This window comes from Anastrepha ludens, chromosome 4 (assembly GCF_028408465.1).
Source record: "Anastrepha ludens isolate Willacy chromosome 4, idAnaLude1.1, whole genome shotgun sequence".
Taxonomy (NCBI): Eukaryota; Metazoa; Arthropoda; class Insecta; order Diptera; family Tephritidae; genus Anastrepha; species Anastrepha ludens.
This window is the reverse complement of record NC_071500.1, coordinates 93628629-93649241: the sequence shown is the minus strand read 5'-3', so window position 1 is coordinate 93649241 and position 20613 is coordinate 93628629. Positions and strand designations below refer to the sequence as shown.

The following is a 20613-nucleotide window of genomic DNA, read 5'->3' as shown; positions in this document are numbered from 1 at the left end:
ACTCCACCCAGTACAGATTATATGCGGGTCAAGACAAAAACAGAAATGTTGGCAAAACGGAGCGTGAAAACAAAAACAAAAGAATAATCTTAGAGAAATAATGCTAATTTAATTAAAAACGTATGTTTAGTCAATATTTATATGAAATTGAAAAGCAACTTTTAAAACATTCAACGTGCACATTGTTAAAAAAATATATATACGTACGTTAATCGTCAAATGTGAAACAACAGTAATTGTAAAATATTTTTTTTAACGCTAACTGCTACGATTTCTTAACTACCACAATAACAAATGCAATCTTTATTAATTATACCGTATTCATTGTCTTGCTAATTAATATATAGATATATACCACATATATGCATATATATATATATATTAAAAGTGTATGTAAGTTAGAATCTTTAAGCGACTTCTAATCGTAAAACTCTAAATGTAAACATAATTTAAAGAATACAAAAGAACCAAACGTACGTAGAAATATATAATATAAAGATATACTCCTCTGTAAACGTTGTGTCGTCCCTTCCTTGTACGTGAAAGAAATATAATTAAAATTTAAAACTTGTATTGTAGTAGAAAAAAGTAAAAATTATACAAAAACAAAAAACAAATAAAAGGAATCACTAGTTTTAATAAACAAACAAAACAATAATAATTAAAAAAAAAATTCAGCTTAGTTTTAATTAATGACTCAACTAAAATACGCTATAGACTAAGCACGAACAAAAAAAAACAATGGCAGAAAGAAATATTTGTTTAATTTCAGCATGAAAATGCAGTTTACATTGTGCATTGTTGTTGCCCATTACTGCCTTACTAAGCTGCCGCTGACACTTCAAACTCGAAGCATTTCAAATGCCTCATTTCACATTTTTGTAAATGCTCGCTTTTACACTTCTTCTCAGTCTTTTCGCACAAACGTTCCGACCTTTCCCACTTCTGCTCCTTACGCTGCGCGCTTCATTTGTTATTGTACATTGATGCAATAGCTGGATCCTCAGTCTCATAGATAATCAAAACATCACGGAATTTATCTAATAGTTGCAGCAATTCGGCTGGGCGTAAACTTTGAAAATACATAATTTCCTCTAGGTGATGTTCGCTTTTAAAATAGCCCGCCTGATAGAGTTTCACCAACAACGAAAGATCGTCGACGTTCGTTGAAGCTGGTATGCGTCGTATTGCCGTACGATCGGCTTCACTAAATACAGATAGCAGTTCTTTAATCTTTTCCTCATCCTCGATGGATGCTATACTATCACAGTTCTCAGTGCTCATGGAAGCGGTCATGCTGTACATGTAGAATTCGTTGTTGAAATATTTGTGGAACAAAAAATCGAATTGAACTTTCTTACCTAAAATTTGATTTGTGACTAGAGGAGGGTTGTGCTACAATATTATCTGATGCCGTCGAACAGCCGCCCGAGTATCGATCTTCGGTAATGGAGCGATGGCTGGTGTGTGGCACTGGCAATGGTTGACTCGCGCATGAGAGCAAGGAGCCAGCGTTGCTGCAAAGTGGTAGTAAATTAATAGAAAATACACTAAAAATGTAAATCATTATACGCTTATCACTTACAGATCATCATCGCTGACATTCATGCTCCTACTCATCGGCGATATCATCAATTCGCCCGTAGCGCCCACACCCAGTGAACTGATTGTATTAGTACCTTCCTGCAAGTCCATCAGCGACGACTTGTGTTCATGTACACCATCACTGCACACCGAGCAATCGCTGGCCGCCACATTCATGCTGCTCACACCGCCATAGAAATCATCGACATCACTTGGCATAAACTGTACATAGGTGTGCAATTGCATCAGCAGATGATGCTGTAACATCCAGACCACCATTTGTGCGAGCATACCCTGACGCGCCGATTGTTGCAGCGGAGTGGTGAGATGCCCAATGGAAGTGGGCAATGAAAAATGTGAGATTGCATCAAAGAGCGACATACCGGCGAAGCGCGCAGAGAATTTCTCAACCAAATGCGATTTTGTATGGAGCGGCGCATCAGGTGCAATTACGTAGACATTTGTTTCGCAGAGCGGATAAATAATCGTTGCTTTGCCCCAATAAACCAGATGTGAAACCATTTTGTAGACATGCTCAATGCTCATATCCGCCTCGGAGGCAAGCATTTGTAGGCTCATCAAAGGTGTGTATATTTCCACCAACTGTAATAGCATGCGCGCCGCACGTGGCGGCACACAATCGAGCAGTTCGGCATAGTCGACTAGCAGCATACCGTGATAGGGCTTTAACGAGCGCAAACAACGATCTATAGCCTCCGGATCCACCATGCTGCCTTTCTTGTGCAACTGATGCGCTTTTTGTGGCAGGCAAAAGCTCACTGTCAAATACTGATTTAATGTTGTATTCAGCAATCCGGTAGTGCATAGGTCGTGATAGATCGATTTGAGCGCTTGTGCTAAGGTGCTACGCTCGGCGATGGCATCGAAAGTGCGCTCCAGCGGTAGCTGCTGTGACGAGAGTTCGTCATGAGTGCGCGCCATAAGCATTGTCTCCTCAGTACAATAACCGGCGCGTTGCTCTTCGACACGTAGCGCCAAACCGAGACGTTTGCTTAGTTCATAGTAGCATTTCACTATGGAATAACTGGCTTGCGCATGCAAAGCGAAAACGATATTTATGAGCATTTGTTGTGGCTGTGACTTCGGTTGTGGCAATGTAAGCGTAACATTTGTCGTTGCGCCACCACTGGGCACACCAGACGACACTGCAATTGGCATTGACGTAGGTGCTGCGCTTACGCTATTGCTTGCATTGCTGCCACCACTAGACCGTTGCTCGTTGCGTGGTATCAACGTAGGGTGCGACACAAAACGCACATCATTCACTTTCAATTCTAATTTTTGATTGCACAATTGTTGCTTCACGGCAAATAGTGTAGATAGCACTTCATCGGTGAAACCTTCCAGCTGTCCTTTGGGTGCGGTATTGCACAAATTGTTGCAAACACCGAATACAGTGGTAGGTGTAATATTTGGTGGGGGCACAGTCTGCAACAATTCATCGGAGCTGCTGATAGCATAAGGATTACGTTTTCTGCTCGTTTCCGACGAAACTTGTGAAACCAACGATGTGGCTGAACTGCTCATTGCTATATCGACCAAGGGCGGGTTATTTAAAACCGGCGCTGATGCAGCCAACGACATGCCATGCAACTGTGGCTTATCTATAATTACAGCAGTGGGGCGTGAATGTGAGATTTATTATTTTTTTTTTTCTTTTTCTCAGCTATTTACCTTTGTAGACGTTTTCGTAGGGATAGCGAAATAGGAGGCGATCGCCTTTGCTGTCCATATAGACAAACATCAAGGCAATCGGATTTACTTCCATTTCCTTTAACTTGGGTGGAAAATGATTAAAATCGTAGAGTAACTGCGATTTCATTAGTAAGAAAACAGCTGTATTGATTGATGTACACTGATAAGAAATGCTTTTTCCTCATGCGTTGCGTGTACTATGAAATTCACAATAGATCGAAGCGGATTTAAAAAATTTCCTCTGAGTATGCAATGAGTTTTAATTTATTTTGTATGCAGTTAGAATTGTATAGCAAAGAAATAATTTTCTTTAACAAAATCGCGGTGCTTACCATAAACGTTAATAAATATATTCTGTTTAACAATTGAAGTTTAGGTATTTTACCACAAACGTCAAAGAAATATGCCCGCACGACAAGGCAAGCAACACTCAGAGAACGTTAATACAATAATACATTAAGGTGCTCTGCAACACTGTTCACAACTGTCAATGTTTATTTTTGTGCCTTTTTCCCCGGTCGCAGAGGCAATCGTTGTCTATCCAGCAATTTTAGGTCGGTGAATTCTAAAACGCGCGGTTTCCGCTTTTAATTAACACGTTAATTATGAATTAATTAGCACAAAAAGACCTATAATATTAACCCGCTAGTATCAAACTGAAAATGGTATGTAAAAATGCACAAACTGCTTGAGTTGCTGATTAGAAGAAATGAATTCGTGTGGGTTCAAAAGTGTAACCTACATAAATAAAAGACACATTTTTTCGTAATATGCAAGAAATATTTATGAAATTGATGCCAAAAATAGATTGATAGCAGCGTAGCTACGTGGACGACATTCGCTGTGTTACGCTGCACTTAAGTAACACTGACCTGCTCTTTATTGTTTCTCCTTTTTGTTATTTTCCAGGCGGTGCTCGGTGCACAGTTGGTGTTGACACTCTTAACACTTAGCGTTATACAAAAGCTAAGTCCACATTTCTCCTTTGCCAAGTGGATATTATGCGCTACAGGTCTACATAGATATCTACATCCCACCGATGACGAACTGCGTACGCTAGCTGGTGTGCCTAAGGAGAAGCATACGAAAGGTGGAGGTGGTAATAAGGGAAGCAAAGGCTATGATGCACGCAATGGTAGTGGACAATTTCATATACCACGTAACTTGGAAGTGCAATTAGAAACAACGCCGGTAGTGGCACGTGATGTGGTTCACCTCAGATATTTCACGGAATATCAATGGCTAGTCGACTTTAGCGCTTATGCAGCAATTGTGTATACTTTGTCGGAGGTAAAGCATTTTTAAATTAAAGTATTTTCAAGTGTAACTTAATATTATTTTCTTGCAGATCTATCACTACTATTTTCCACTGAAAAATGAGATTAATCTCAGCATGATTTGGTGCTTGCTGGTTGTATTTTTTGCGCTGTAAGTGATTAATTGATGCAGACGAGTTGTGAAGATTTTATTTTTACCTTCTCTCTTCCATCCAGTAAACTGCTTTCCTCGCTTACTTGGTTGTATTTTCAAAACGAAGAATCCATAGGTGAACGTTCCATGGTCATAGTAGCCTGCCTTGTCTACCTACTAATTGCTATGATTGTGCTCATCATTGACGAACGCCATCTAGAAACTGGCCTAGAGCACGCATACAGCAGCTTCAATGAAAGTGCCTCAAAGTTTCTTACCGCGCAGGGTTTGCCGTCATCGTACGTATTTACCCTTGATTTTTATGACTTTTCGCTAATTATGTGCAATTCAATTTTCGCTTTTTCATTTGCAGTGGTCCTGCCTCGAAGCTGATAGTTAAGCTCTGCATGGCTGTTTGTTGTGGTCTGCTGGGCGCACTATTTACTTTTCCAGGGCTACGCATGGCTAAAATGCATTGGGACTCACTAAAATACTGTAGCGGCCGCAAAATGCTACAATTGCTACTCAATGTAAGCTTTATTTTGCCCTTTCTACTGATTATACTCTGGATAAGACCTATTAGCAGGGAATATTTGACTGAGCGTGTTTTCGAAGGCATGGAAAAACCATTGTATGTTTGAAAATGATTTTACTTATTTTTGTTTCCAATTTCATACAAGTATTTTTATAGGCTTTCAGTGGAGGCCTTCGAAGCAATGCGTCTTCTAATCGTTGTCTTAGTAGTTTTGCTACGTTTTGCCTTAATTCCCATCTATTTGCAATCCTATCTAAATTTAGCGCATGACAGAATCATAGATTTGCGCAAAGAAGCTGGTCGTATTACCAATTTGGAATATCACAAAAAGGTTGCTCTTTATAATATACTTTTTTTTTTTTTTGTTTTTAATAAAAACTCATGTTTTATTTTTCAGATTTCCTCGATATTCTATTACCTCTGCGTGGTCACATTACAATTCGCCGCACCGCTCTTGCTCTGCTTGTATCTCACATTGATGTATAAAAATTTAGGTGAATTCACTTGGGCTGGCATACTAAAATCGAGTAGCAATATTTGTACAGATATGTGCCCAGCAAGTGTTGCGTCTTTCGCTGATAGTCAAGTAGCGGCTGTGACAACTACACCCATGCCAGAAGCTGCAACAACAATAATGAGCAGCATGCAAACACCAGCTGATGGTGAACATTTGGGCGAAGATTTTAATATTTTGGAATCGGCGAATGCGATACACGCGCAGTGGATTAGCTTGAAAAATGTGTGTACAAATAGGTTTGAATAGTTTAATAAGAACTACTTCACAATTACTCATTGTTTTTGCAGGTCTTCAATGCAGATGTATACAAGGGTTTTCTTGGCTTTGCCAGCTGGTGGAGTTACTTTACGCTATTCACCTCCTCAGCACTGGGTATTCTCTATCAATCCTATTTCAACAAAACGTGAACGGCATTTGATTTAAGGCAGAATATACAACTTTTCATTTTCTACAACATACAGTTAAAAGAAACTTGTTATGATTCGCATTTAGTACAATATTTTATTTTTATGCGTAATTCATATTTTTATATTTTTTTTATATAATATAATTTTTTTTTTTTTACTTTTAAGATGTAGTATTCGACGAAAAGTACTTGTGGTGTTTTGTTTTGTATTTATAATTTGTAGACAAATGTAAAATCAAGGATGGAAAATAATTTTTTTCTTGTTTTTAATCAGAGCGACAGCCACATATAAAGTGTAATTGCATAGAAACAGAGAGAGAGAGAGAGAGAGAGAGAGAGAGAGAGAGAGAGAGAGAGAGAGAGAGATCAGAGTTAACAGATCCGTTTATTCCAAACAGATTTATTTCATGCGCATTGTTGTTGCATAGATGATTTAATAACAGCATTGCGATGATAGTGGTTGCGTTTCTTCATTGCAGCTCGATGGTAATCCCGGCTTAACAGGTTTCATTAGTGAAATTGTATACATAGATGACATTGTATATCTTCCTTCTCGCAGGAGGAGTGATTGCTGTGTGTTAATCATTTAGCATTAATTAACAAATTATCAAGTTTTGGTGTTCATGTATCCAAAAAACTTGCAAAGTAGGGGAAAGTGAGAGAGAAAAATGCCATATCATTTTGAGGGGAAGTTGTACGTTTTTACTGGATAAATTTTTACTTGTAAGAATTTGCAAGTGAGAAAGAAGTGACAGCTGATCGGAAAGTAAAAATAAGCACGAATTATAATTTGCGAATTGCAATTGCTAATGGAATATCTTCATCTGACAGCGATGATGAAATGGAACAAATTATAGTGGACAAAATAAAATCATTTTATTTGCTTTATTTATTTTTTTAATCTAATACGAGGTAGCTCTACTGAAAAATTGTTTACTTTTCGAGACTTTTCCCGCCAACAATTTAATCCAATTGCAAATTGTTACTGGTTTTGCGTCCATGTACTTCTTTTTTATACTTTTCTCTTTGAGAGCGAATTTTCGGAAATTAAGTTACTGGCAAGTTATTGCATGATTTTTTATTTATTTTTAATATTTTTTTTTTGTCGGGACTAGCAAGTATGATAATGAATTGTTAGGTAAATTGAAGCAAACGCAGCGCTAGCAGCAGAGACTTTCGGCTGGTTGGTGACGTGTGTTGGGTCAGAAGCGACGGAGTAGGTCGGTGTCCTTTAGAAATATACACATTTTGTTGGTATTTTCTTCAGTTGCGTCTTTTAAAAGTAGGAGAGGATCCCTGTTGTCGAAGTGGGCACGTCTTTGAGAAGCAAATTATTGTAGAAATTATTATGCGAACAATTTCAGAACTTAGATTGCTACTAATTTGAAAAATTTTCTATGGAGTTGTAGAGTTAAGTTCTCGAGAAACAATTTGCAGTTTGCTCAGTAATTTGCCCTAAAGAACCAATTGCTTTTTTAAGGGGACATAAAATTTGGAAAAAAAATTTTTTTTTCATAAAATGTTAATAAATATATTATAAAGTAGTACTTTTAAAGTGGTTTTACCTCCTCAGTAAGGATTTTGCCTGGCGTAGATTTATAGTTTGGTGCCAGCTAACCTCTGTTAGCTCTAACTCTTCACTCCTAAGCTTCTCCTTGATGGTGTATAGTCCCATAACAAGAAAAGGATTGAATATAATTAATGACGAATTCTCAGCCTCTCTTCTCAATGCGTTCGCTACTTTGTTCCCAATACATCCCTGTGTCCTGGAACCCAAATTAGCCGGATACGATTGTGAGTACCTAAAAGAGTCAGTTTTTCGATACACTGAAGGACCAGTGAGGACTTAATCTCAGAGGATGGCATAGCCTTTAGTGCTGCCTGACTGTCGCTCAGAGCGGCAGTTCGCTCCGAAAATTATTGTCTAAGTTAATCTCTGCATATAGAAAGATGGCATACACCTCCCCATGGAAGATGCTTGGAAAACTACTCATTTGCATAGAACGCTTGGGTTTGGGCCCACACATTCCAACGCCTATGCCTTCTGGTTGCTGCGAGCCATCAGTTTACCAGTGCAGGGTACACTCCTGGAGTTTACTTTCAAATGCAGGTGTCCTCTAGTTCTGAACTTCTTTTCGAATTTGATGACGTTCGTGATATCATCTCTATCATCAACATTTTACTGACAGAACGCGTGACGTTGGAAATGTTGCAGAAAGTGAAAAGTGACAGAATGTGATTATATCTTTAAACACCCACTATCTATCGTCTTCTTCTTCTTCTCAATTGGCGCGATAACCGCTTACGCGATTTTGGCCGAGCTTAACAAAGCGCGCCAGTCGTTTCTTTCTCGTGCTAACCGGCACCAATTGGACACACCAAGTGAAGCCAAGTCCTTCTCCACCTGATCTTTCCAACGCAGAGGAGGCCTTCCTCTTCCTCTGCTACCACCAGCTGGTACCGCATCGAATACTTTCAAAGCCGGAGCGTTTGTATCCATTCGGACGACATGACCCAGCCAACGAAGCCGCTGGATCTTTATTCGCTGCGCTATGTCTATGTCGCCGTAAAGCTCATACAGCTCATCGTTCCATCGTCTGCGATATTCGCCGTTGCCAACGTGCAAAGGTCCAAAAATCTTACGCAGAATCTTTCTCTCGAACACTCCAAGCGTCGCTTCATCGGATGTTGTCATCGTCCAAGCTTCTGCGCCATATCGGTGTTAATGCTGGTTCCTAAATAAACGAAGTCTTTTACAACCTCGAAATTATAACTGTCTACAGTGACGTGGGTGCCGATACGCGAGTGCGCCGACTGTTTGTTTGAAGACAGGAGGTACTTCGTTTTGTCCTCGTTCACCACCAAACCCATTCGCTTTGCCTCTTTATCCAGTTTGGAGAAGGCAGAACTAACAGCGCGGTTGTTCTCTCGTCTACTCTCGTCTTAGAAATAATAATTATCCATACTCCCGCATGTTGGAATAATACCCTACGGTTTGCTTCATTCCTTTCTGGTGTAAAGCCAGATATATAATTTAATAGTAAGTAATTGGTAATCTCTCCTTCATCCACTCACAGCTCAATTCGGAATGAGACATCGCGTCTAAGAAAATTTTAATATTATATTTTATTATTGTTTGTATGAATGTATGTTAATATAAGTTAGCGAAATTTATGCCTACCATGCTAAATATATATTCATATAATACGTATGTATGTATGTCTATTAATTTGCATAACACATTCGATAACTATAAATGCCGAAATAGAATGTAGAGGGTAGACAGCAGCAAAAGACAGAGAGTGAATACTTTTCAAGTTGCTTGCAAAGATCAACTCCTTAAATTTCTAATCCAATTTCTAATGTGGAGCTCCACATTCAAACTTCACCTAAAAAGTACTTTTCCTTCTCAACGCACTTTCCCCGTTTAAAGTCCCAACATCTGCTCCTGTTTATAGACCGCATGATATGCGTTGCGTATGAGTACATAAGGGAAGCAAGATTCAAGCAGATCCATTGTCAAGAAGGGCGATTGTTTAACAATCTCATCCAAGAGTAAATAAATCGATTCACGATTACGTGTAGCCTCCTTGTCGGACTCTTGCCCCAAACGCAAAAGTGATGAGCTGGCCAACGCCAAAAACTCCTTCATGCGATCTTCTATGTCGTTCTCCCCGCAAATGGTGAAAAGCGCACCAAATATATTATTAATCGCTACCGCCATGCAATGGGTGTTATTCGAGTGACCATCGATGGAGGCGCGATAAAAAGAGGTTTCATTGCGAGCCAACTTTGGTATGGAAACGGCTACAAACACCATTAGCAAGCACGAAACCAGGTGCTCCCCTTCATCAAAGTCGGGTTTCTTCGATTTGAGTGTGGTCGTAAGTGTTGGATCGACTTTGCACGGCAATCCAGCTGAAGAGGCCATTTCGGAAGCGACGCGTATTTGATCGCCTCCCGGCAAATGTTCTTGAAAATCACGCACGGAGCTAAGCAAGAAAGGAATTCGTTTCTCAAGCACATCAACGAGCGCTTCATGCACCAAATTACGAAAGCAAAGTATGACGCCAATGATGGTCATGCGTTGGAGCACGCGATCAACATCCTGCAAGCGTTTGAATTGCTCCTTCATCACTTCGGGCTTATCGAAACTCGTGCGCAACAGTATAAGCACATCTTTATTGGTGGCGACAAGCTGTTTCAGCTCCTGCACTTGATTGGCAATGTGCCACATAAGTGTCTCGTTGAGCGATTTGATGCCGTAAGGGCCAACAAGCTCGGCCAGCGAACGCAACTCATTGAGATCGGAGAATTCTTGCGGATTGAAAGGTACCCAACCTTCGGGGGAGATGGGCACAAATGCTTTCTGATTCATTGAGAATACAATGTTGCCGGCAGAGACGCGCCGCAGCAGCACCTCACTGTACCTGATTGGTCAAAAAGGAAAATAAATGAAGTTAATATTGCGTTACGAACGAAGCGCATGACATTAAGTGATTTACCATGTGTTGTATAGCGCCGCAATGGTCTTCTCACCATGCGAATCCAACGTCTGGGTCTGCTGTAGTAAGCAGTTGTTGAACACGCGCGTTATGTCGATATGCACATAATTCTCCACAGTCTGCAACACATTCATATAAGCACGCACAGTCGCCAAGAGTTCCGAGGGCTTTGCGATTTCCATTGTTTCCTGATTGAACATCACCATGCCGACGAGGTCACGTGAAAAACGATGCTCCAAGTTCTGGCATAGATATTCACGCGGTGCGAATGCAAACTCCCACACATTCACTGTGGGACAGTAGTTTATGGCGAAACATAGCTCGGTAAGTGCCATATGTAGCTTGTCCATGGTAGTCAAATCCTCGCGCGTCTTTCGATAAGATTCATCACCTGGTTTGCGTATGTCATCGAATTGTTTCTTGGATTTATCCTTCTTTTTGCGCGCTGACTGTACAGACAGTATCTTGGCACAGTGTTTCGGCAGCAGCGCATCCGCCATGGTGCATTGCTCATCACAAATTGTTGTTATAATATTCTTAGCCTCTTTGGCCATCTCCTCTAAGAAGATATTAACCACACTTAGCGAACGTTCACGTATATGATGACGTTCTTCGGGGCACATTTCATGTGTGCAATTTTGGAAGTGACTGCAAATCAATGGAAATGCAATAATATAACGATTTTGTGCGGGAAATTCCAAGCACATATGGAATTGATCGTCAAACATTTTACTGTAGAAACAAAAGATACTTAAATCGGACGTCTCAACGAGTATCTCGTCTAAGTTGTCAACAACGCGCGTGTGAAAAACCATAGAATCCAGCAAACGAGCCAGCTCAACATTCTCCGTGATGCGCAGCGCTGCTTTGCTAACGCTCATGTACGTTTGTAAGCGGAACCAATCAAGACGGAAAGCACGAAAATCAAATAATTCGTTATCCTCCACTTGCTTTACAGTCAAACTTGAAGCCGTATTGTAGAGAGAAGAAAGTATTACACTTTCATCCTCGGGACAAACCTGCAAACTTTGCATGCGTATGTTGAGGTCGATCGAATCGAATCCAGAAAGATATTGCACATAATAGCGTTGCATTACTTGGCTGTACTTTCGCACTAACGCACGCAGTTCTTCCATGTGGAAAAGCAATTCAGGCAATTGGCGATCAACGAGATCCTCGTTAGATTTTCCTGCATTAAAAAAAGTACATTAAAATTTTTAAAACAATATTATAGGTAAAGATAGCAGTATCTTACCTTTGTTCTTTTGTACCGGCGGATTATCGTTATGCCGCAAAAGCCACAATATTTCGTCGCGAGCCAAACACAAACCAATAAAAATGAAAATCGCCTTTGGCCCCAGCAAACCAGGCTGATCGGTCATTATCAATGCAAGCTCCTTCAAGGCGGTGCGTAAAAACTTTCTGCGCTCACGATGCATCAACGCAGCTTTCTGTGTTGCTACTGCATAGGCTTCCTTTACCTCGCTTATACGTTTGCTATACCCTTTGATGCCATCAAATGTGCCTTGAATGTACTGATGTATTTGCAGCACTTCGTCGCGAAACAGCGCAATTACCCAACTTGACTCGAGGGCGGATACCCATATTTTATTTACCTCCTGATACTGCGCAAGCATTTGATGATTTAGTAGTAGTCCAAAAATTATCCAACGATCCATTGCTTCGAGTGAAACATATTCGCAGGACATTGTATCTGTGCGCACGGCTTTCAATAGAATGGCAGGATTGCCTACCAAGCTTAGTTTTTGCATTTCACGCCATTTATCAGCTGGTAAATTTCGCAAAGGATAGATTATCGTGAGCGAGCGTAAAGCGTTGGTCAGTAAACGCTGATGCGGTATGAACTCTTCTGATAAACGTTTCAAGGGCACCTCGTAATCGAGTATCATCTGTCCCAGACGCGGAAAGCCAGAATCAGCTTGATTGTTCTGTAGTTCGTAAGCCGCATTATAAAGCCCCAGCACAGCTTTGCGATCTTCAACGCGCGATAGTAGTATCATTAACGATACATATGTGACTACCAAATCCAGATAATTTTTTGTCAACTCAAAATTTTGTGTGATGTCCAGGTGTATTTGGCACGCATCCATGGTGGTAAGCAATTCGCAAACATTATCTTTAAAATCGAGCAAATCAACAAATGTGTGGTAATACAATGAGAGCGATTTAATAATCTCCGCTTTTATATTCACTATTGCATTCAAGCCCTTCACATCAATGTTTGGGAAACGCTTTACAATAAATTTAATTGATGACTCAAGCGATTTGTCTGATAAGAAGCCTGGCTTTGATTTAGTGTCGCCGCATGCCTTTTTAATGTTATATATACGTGTTAGTATACCCAGACCACGATCATTCAGTATAACAAGCTTTTCAGCAATCTTCTGCTGATTCGGATAAATTGGGCGTGCCATACTAGCGATCCCTTCTTCTGTACTGATTTGCTATTGCCACAATTATTCTGTACCCGACCGCACCGCTTTTTGGTGATATTGTTTTCAGTGTCTTTTCGTATATTGGAAGGGTTTTAATAGTATAATTCCACTTTATTGTTGTTTGCAGTAATGCTAACACCACTTTTCAATCATTTTTTGTTGAATAAATGCATTGTATTTATCACTTTTTTAAAATTCTATGCTAACAAATTTTTCACATACCAGATATCACTTCTACAATTTTGCTTTGCTACATCGTTCGGTGTTAATGTCAAATGACAGGGTTGCATGTGCAGAAAACAATTCAGTAAACATATTAGGGTGTTTCGATGATTCGGAAGATTGTTTTGAAAATATTCGTCCTTTTATATGGCACACCATCGAGAGATCCGCGAAAGCACCGAAGATGGAATAATGAGTTTATAACGAAATGAACTATGTAAGACGAACAAAAAATTCCAGTTTTAATTTAAGTTTTATTGCACATGAATATTAACTTTAATTATAATTTAATTTTTACTATAATTCTCTTTTTAATATATGATTTATTTTAAATTAATGACATTGAAATTTAAATACTAAAATATAAATTAATAAATTTTATTTAGTTTGAAATAAATTATTTTCTCTTTTTTTTTACAATTAACTTATTTTTAAACGGAATTCTCATTTTGAATATGTTAATAAACTAAATTATTAAAATTATAAATTATAAAATTATTTTTAGTTTAAAGTTTGTTTATAGATAATATATATTTTTTAATCCCAGTTAATTTATTTCTGAATATGAAGAGCAACTATCATTCGGAGGACACCCACTTTGGTTGTGAAGTTTCAATTAATAGGAAAGAGTCACCTCTCGACAGGCAGTGGCAAACCTCCTCCGAGTGGATTTCTGACATAAAAATCCCCAAAAAATATCTACTATATCTGCCGTTCGGAGGCGATGCAAAACTGTAGGTCCATTTTTGGTACAACATCACGACACTCACTACAAATTGGAGGTTGAACTCGAGCATGCAGCAAATGAATGAATATCCATTTAACTTTTAACTTCAGTTTTGTAAGCATAAGCATACATACATCCACGTTGATTGAGATGTGTAATTAGCCCCTAAGCAATATTTCTTAGTTAACTTAAAATATGTTCACACCTTAAGTTAAGTGTTTAGACCTTAAGTATTGTTTGCTTTGTTTAAGATTTGGATTTTTAAAAACGAGTAAAAGCACAAATTGGATTTGTATCAAGTATTTTCAGTTTCAAATATAGTTAACATTTTTAATGCCATCGTATTTTTAGTACTATTTTTATTAGTAAACGAAAGTAAATTTAATTCTAATCTTAAATTCATTTTTGTTTTTCGGAAAATTTTTTTTTGCTCTCGATTTCATAGTTTATTTTAAATTAAATAAAATTTGAGTGAAATTTTAAATTCATATTTTATTTAAAATGATTAAGCGAATATCCCTTTTCGCAATTCTTATTTTTAAAATGAGTGATTTCAGCATTATTTAAAATGCATATTTCTGTTATAAAATAAATTCCTTTGAATATGCATTTTACTTCTAGCTTCAGTTTTAAATATTATTTCAATTTTTAACATAGTTGTCTTTTTAACATTAAACTTATCTGTTAACTAAAAAAAAATTGATTTTAATGTTTCACCAATTTTTTTTTGTTTTTATTTTAAATAATATATTACTTTTGCTTTACCTTTAATTTTTAATATAATTTTTAATGCAATTTAATTTTTAGTATTATTTTTTTTTTATTAAATGAATTTTTGAATTAAAAAAAAAAAGATTATATTAAACTCAAATTTACTAGTTTTTTTAATATATTATTTTTACTTTACCTTCAATTTTAAATATAATTTTTAATGCAATTTAATTATTAGTATTAAATTTTTTATCAAACTAAATGCAAATTTTTAAGTTTTAAAGAAAAAAGATTAAATTAAACTCAAATTTATTATTTTTTTATTATCATTTTTACTTTACCTTCAATTTTAGATATAATTTTTAGTATTAAATTTTTTATCAAATTAAATTTTAGTTTAATTTAATTTTCTTTTTTTTTTTTAATAAATGTTCAATACAAACGTATAAACTAATGTTGAACTGAAATTTATAACATATTTATTTCATTTTTACTTTTACTTTCAATTTCATGTACAATCATAATTTTAATTTTTAATACGATTTTATTTTTAATATTAATTTATTGGTGAATTAAAATAAATTTGATTTGAATTCAAGTTTTATATCAATTTTTTACTCTACTTTCATTTAGAATGCTATTGTTTTTGTAATTTCAATTTGAATATTAGTATACACATCTGGCGAAAATTTATTCTATTTTGTTTTTTATTGCCAATTTCGTAGTTGGTTTGCAATAAACAAATAGGAAGCTAATTGTTTTTTTTTTTTTGCAGGGAATGAGAGTGCATGTCTTACCGCTAACAACAAAGAAATAAAGCTGTTGGCTTAAAAATGGAAGTAGAACGTGATTTTTCTAACACAGAGTGGGTAAGTGCATGTTTTGAGCGGCATATGATTTACGCTTACCGAGCACGAGGAGTTCAAAGAGCGACGTCCAACCATGACAGTTTACGGTTTAACTACTTTTAGTTGTTGTGCAGAAAAATGAGTACAAAAAAAATGTTTGACTTCAGAGTGCGGTGCCAAACAAGCAACAACACCAACACAACCAAGTGGCACAGTGACAACAGAGAAAATCACAAAAACTCACCTAACGGTCCGAAATCAAGTGAAACGGTGTTTGTTTTCATTATTTATCGATCATGCGCAATGGCACTCCTGAAGGAACTCATTGCAATTTGCTGTCAAGCCTGCACACATATATTTATACATATATGTATATATAAATGTGTGTGTGTGATTGTGTAAGGCAATGGAGAACAGAGTGAAAACTTCGCTGGCAGCAGGCGAAGTGACATTTGGAAGCAGAGCAGACGCGAATCGAGCTGGGCTGAACTGAGTTGAATATGAGCAGACAGAGCGCAGAAAGAAAGTCGACGACGAAGACGACGTACGAAATGGCAGGCAGATTTTGGACAAAAGAAAATTTTTTGAAAAGAAAAAATAAATAAACTAAATACATTTTCTACCGTATACTAATATTAAAAGTCTATAAAAATTCAACTTTGTAAGCTAACAAAAGGACCCTGAAGTGAAATGAGTGCAATCTTTTGGCAATAAAAGTCAGGTGAAGTGTGAATAGTTGCTGCGGAAAATATGAAAAATTCCATGTGAAGTATCAAATGCATACATATACCGCCACATATAGCAAACGCATACACATAAGTAATGTGAAAGAATGTGCGAATATGTATATATGTAAGAATATAATTTTCCATAAAGAATATGTACTAAAAGCTTTAAAATAACAAACATAAAAACCAAATTTTCATAGGGAATTTACTAATTTTTATACGAAAGAAAGTTATAAAAGAAAATTTCAAAGCATACTTTGTGGCGTTTTGGTGCAACTGCCCGAATCATAAAGCGGATAAGTAAAAGAAAACTCACACACACAAATATACACACAAATAAATGCCAGTGCAATCGGCGTGAGTGCAAAGGAAACAAGGCACTTAGGGACTGAAGCAAACACACACACACTCAAACAACCACGCTTACACACGCACACACAGTTATTATAGGGCAACGAACGAAACGAACAGGAAAGGCGCACAAGAACAAAAGAATAACAAATGCAGTCGAATCAACGTTCAACAGTGCGTATGAGTAATCTGGAATTGTCAGCGGAATTGAATTACAATATTTAAGCAGTTGTCCGGAAGGCGAATAGTTCAATGGCTTGCACAGCGGATCAAAATTTCGGCTGTTGCCATTGTTATTGCAGAGGTGGTGCTCGTTGTTAGCAGACGATGCGGCGGCTACACCTACAACGACAACGGCGAAAACCACAACTGTGAGACGGCCACATGTAAGTGCAACAGCCCAACTTTACAAAAGACAACACAGCAAAGTGAAGCGAACGAGGGAAAACCGCGTATCAGAGCATTGGCTGGCAACCCTGGCGATCATTGTTATTGTGAGCTGAATAGAACGGAGAACAAGGAGAATAGGAAGGAGACAAAATAGCGGAAATTGAAGACTTGAAAAGTTAGGAAGTAGCTAAAGAGTATTGTAACTGACCACACACAGAAAGAAACAAAGACACAAATTAGAAAATAAAAATTATAAATAAAAAAACAAAAAAAGTTAGCAACACAAAATCAACAAACAACTAAAAGAAATAATATAAGAAAAAGCGTAAGAAATCGGTTATATTCATTTCTACAAAAAACAGCGTCGTTAAACTGGCACCACCCGTTGTTCTGCCATCTTCAAATACCATTACGATTGAGACAACGACCTCAACATCGTCACCGCAGCACAGCCTCAGCGGTGGCGTCGTCGGCGTCAGCGTCAGCGGCGGTGCCAGCGCAAGTGCCGGCTTGGGCACAATTGGCATCGGCAGCACCCTCTGCAGCAGCGGCGACAGTGGCATTTCGTCGTCCACCCCATCGTTGGTCTCACAACTGTCACCGCCGCCCACCATAATATGCAACGTTCCGACATCTTCGGTCTCCAACAACATTGCCAACGTCAATACGCCCATCAGCGTAGGCGCGGCGATTAGCAGTAGCGCCGCGGCTGCGGGTCGTTGCAGTCCTATTATAAGCGGCGGTTTCTGCGCGCTCACCAATGGCCTAGCAGCCATTTCAGTGTGCAGCCATACAGGCAATACGTCTATTTATGGCGTTAGTGGTGGTGGTGGCGGCAGCGGTGGTGGTAGCGCCAGCAATTGCAACATTATCGGTAAGCCCAAATCATCGTTAAGTCCGCTACAAAGTCTTTCTATCGGCGGCAGTCTTTCTTCATACGGTGGCAGTAGCGGTGTTGGCGTAGGCAGCAGCAGTGGCAATGGTAGCGGCAGCGTGGCTGGACTTTCCCTACTCACTGGCAGCAATAGTCACCTAAGCAGCGTTTCTCCCGCACTTAGCAGCAGCACACCGCTCAGTAGTGGCATTGGTTGCAGCAATAGTATGAGCGGCGGAAGCAATGCATCGAACTACTTGAGTAATATGAAGCTACTCGGACCCGCCTCCATCGATTTGGGTACCACACCGTTAACACATCGCAATTACAGTACCATTAAAGGCTTTAGCTTTCGGCGTAGTTTCGATGATAAAATCATCGCGCCTCTTAGCAGTAGCAGCGGTGGTGGTAGCGTTGGCATGTGTAGCAGCAACATAGGCGGCAGCGGTGGCAGCGGTAGCGGTATTGGCAGCCATGGCAGCTACTTGGCGCATCATCACTTCCATACACACTTCCACCACCCAACGTCCGCCATGCAGAAACAAGCGTCCATTGATCGGCATACGAGTGGTGTTGCACCGCACACCGCACACTACCCGCTCACCTCGTCACAGTCGTCGACTAAGCTCTCGTATCGTGACGATTTTCTGCAGCAGATTGGCTATTTGCCTACGACGCGCATCTTCAACACCAGCATCGATGAGGACCGACAGCAGGACTTTCTGTCGTTGTCCATGTCGCCGCCGTTGAATCGTCGCAGGGATATGCCGGCGTTGCGTGGCATCATTAGCCTGTAAGTATGCAATAAATGCTTTCATAAAATTTAAGTGCACACTGTGAGTGGGGTTGTGTGATTGTGCGGAGCCTGTGACACGAATTTCGTGCATATGTGGATTTACATGCGTTTACATGTATGTGTGTGTACTTATTAACGAGTGTAGCTACGTGCGCGAGTGAGTAGTAACATTTAGAGATAAAAACTGCTAATGTCACAAGAGCTTTAGGCTATAAAATTATTGTAAATATTGGATGTCCCATTAAGAGCGCCCATTTTAAATGTTTAGCGTGGATCGTAGGTCGTTGTTTTTTGACAGCTGCCATATGTAAAAAATGAAACTTCTGTTGTATATACAAGGTGAAGTCTCAAATAAAAAAGGCAGAACTAAAATAGAAACGACAAGAGCTTTGTTCTGATAACTTCGAATTTATTTATTCACACTATTACACTATTTTGCGCGATCCAAAAGCTGTTCGAAAGAGTGTTTCAGGTCATTGACCAGAATGTCCTTCAGGATGTCGGTACAAGCCTTTTGGTTGGCCTCTACGGACGCTAAACGTTTTCCTTCATAGTAAAATGCATTTTCCGAATAGTTAGAAGTCACAGGGAGCCATACCAGGCGAGTACGTTGAGTGGTTGATGGTTAAAATGCGATTTCTAGTCAAAACATCAGTCACAAGAGTGGATCGATGAGATGGTGCGTTATCATGAAATAAGCGCTAGCTTCCTCCTTCGCGGTATTCAGGGTGAATTCGACGAATGCGATGCAACAAACCCTTCTAAACGCGAAAATAGAAAATTGCTTTGACGGCTTGACCCGTTGGCACGAACTCCTTGTGGACAATTCCCTTGGAATCGTTAAAACAAATGAGCATTGACCTGATGTTTGACTTCTCCAAACGCGATTCTTTTGGTAGGGCTTTAAATTCGGCACTTTGACATTTAGTTTTAGGTTCATGCTGGAAACACCGCGTTTAATCACCAGTTTCAATGTTGTAAAAGAAGTTATTGTCTTTTCTCGCCTCTTTAATGAGGTCTTTCGAATTTTGAATTCGGAGAAATTTTTAGCCCTCAGTTAACTTGTGCGGAATGAAACGTGCACAGGCCTTTCGTACGCCCAAATGATCAGTTTAAATACGATAAATTGATGTTTTGGAGATATTGAACTCCGATTCCATGAATTTCGACGATGATCTCGGTTCATTTTTAAATATTTACGAACAATTTCGGTGGAGTTTTCGGTGATTATTGATTTTGAGCGGCCCGTATGTTCATTGTCATTTATGTCCTCACAACCATCTCTGAAACGTGTAAACCATTAATGAACTCTAGCAGGAGATAGACAATCATCGCCATAAACTGTTTTCATCAATGTTTTGATAAACGTTTTACCGATTTTAAAACAAAATGTGATATTAGCTCTTTGTTCGAAACTCATTTGTGTACCGATGACACAAACATACTGACACTTTAGACGCAATAACTTCGCTTCCACTGAACCGAATGTCATCAAGTTTTCACTGGAAGTCAGCTAGGGATGTAACTTCCAACGCACTAACTCATTAAAAAGATGGCGCCATCAAAAATATTTCTATGACACCAGTCTTGTTTATTTTTGTGTGACTATGCTTTCGATGGATACCGATACCAATACCCATTGTGGACGTAGAACATCAAATGAGGCAAAGGCAGACCTGCGATTATATTTTTACACTCTTAGCTGGACACCCTGCATTCTAAAGTTTCATATTAAAATGTTTCTGCAACTGGACTTAGACTAGTGATATGCGTTATCATTTCAGGAAACTAGAATTAGTTGAAACCATCGTCTGCTATTTCTGCGATCTGCGTAATA

The 20613-nt window shown here is 38.8% G+C and overlaps 5 protein-coding genes across 5 annotated transcripts in view; 3 read left to right on the top strand and 2 right to left on the bottom strand.

Annotated features, from left to right (window-relative positions):
- Position 1: 1 nt before the first annotated feature.
- On the bottom strand, positions 2 to 3510 carry LOC128860217 (GATOR complex protein NPRL3). The gene is made up of 4 exons (XM_054097558.1): positions 3280 to 3510; positions 1586 to 3209; positions 1362 to 1517; positions 2 to 1297 (listed from the first exon to the last, which is right to left on the bottom strand). The coding sequence occupies exons 1-4, from the start codon at positions 3425 to 3427 to the stop codon at positions 967 to 969; spliced, it is 2259 nt and encodes a 752-aa protein (XP_053953533.1). The 5' UTR covers positions 3428 to 3510; the 3' UTR covers positions 2 to 966.
- A 278-nt stretch (positions 3511 to 3788) lies between these two features.
- Positions 3789 to 6262, top strand: LOC128860218 (transmembrane protein 161B). Its single transcript, XM_054097559.1, has 8 exons — positions 3789 to 3965; positions 4210 to 4590; positions 4649 to 4728; positions 4794 to 5009; positions 5084 to 5341; positions 5402 to 5576; positions 5643 to 5984; positions 6050 to 6262. The coding sequence occupies exons 1-8, from the start codon at positions 3963 to 3965 to the stop codon at positions 6167 to 6169; spliced, it is 1575 nt and encodes a 524-aa protein (XP_053953534.1). The 5' UTR covers positions 3789 to 3962; the 3' UTR covers positions 6170 to 6262.
- A 3013-nt stretch (positions 6263 to 9275) lies between these two features.
- On the bottom strand, positions 9276 to 13408 carry LOC128860216 (membrane-associated protein Hem). The gene is made up of 3 exons (XM_054097557.1): positions 11929 to 13408; positions 10674 to 11862; positions 9276 to 10598 (listed from the first exon to the last, which is right to left on the bottom strand). The coding sequence occupies exons 1-3, from the start codon at positions 13106 to 13108 to the stop codon at positions 9596 to 9598; spliced, it is 3372 nt and encodes a 1123-aa protein (XP_053953532.1). The 5' UTR covers positions 13109 to 13408; the 3' UTR covers positions 9276 to 9595.
- Positions 13409 to 15622: 2214 nt separating this feature from the next.
- Positions 15623 to 18185, top strand: LOC128861915 (uncharacterized). The gene is made up of 3 exons (XM_054100292.1): positions 15623 to 15654; positions 17469 to 18099; positions 18165 to 18185. Exons 1-3 carry the CDS (start codon positions 15623 to 15625, stop codon positions 18183 to 18185), a joined length of 684 nt encoding a protein of 227 aa, XP_053956267.1.
- LOC128860214 (SRSF protein kinase 3) overlaps positions 17440 to 20613 on the top strand; it is a 34130-nt gene continuing 30956 nt past the window's right edge. The window contains exon 1 of the mRNA XM_054097555.1: positions 17440 to 18773. Coding sequence (XP_053953530.1) covers positions 18208 to 18773 — 566 coding nt within the window. The 5' untranslated portion in view covers positions 17440 to 18207. The remainder of the gene's footprint in view (positions 18774 to 20613) is intronic.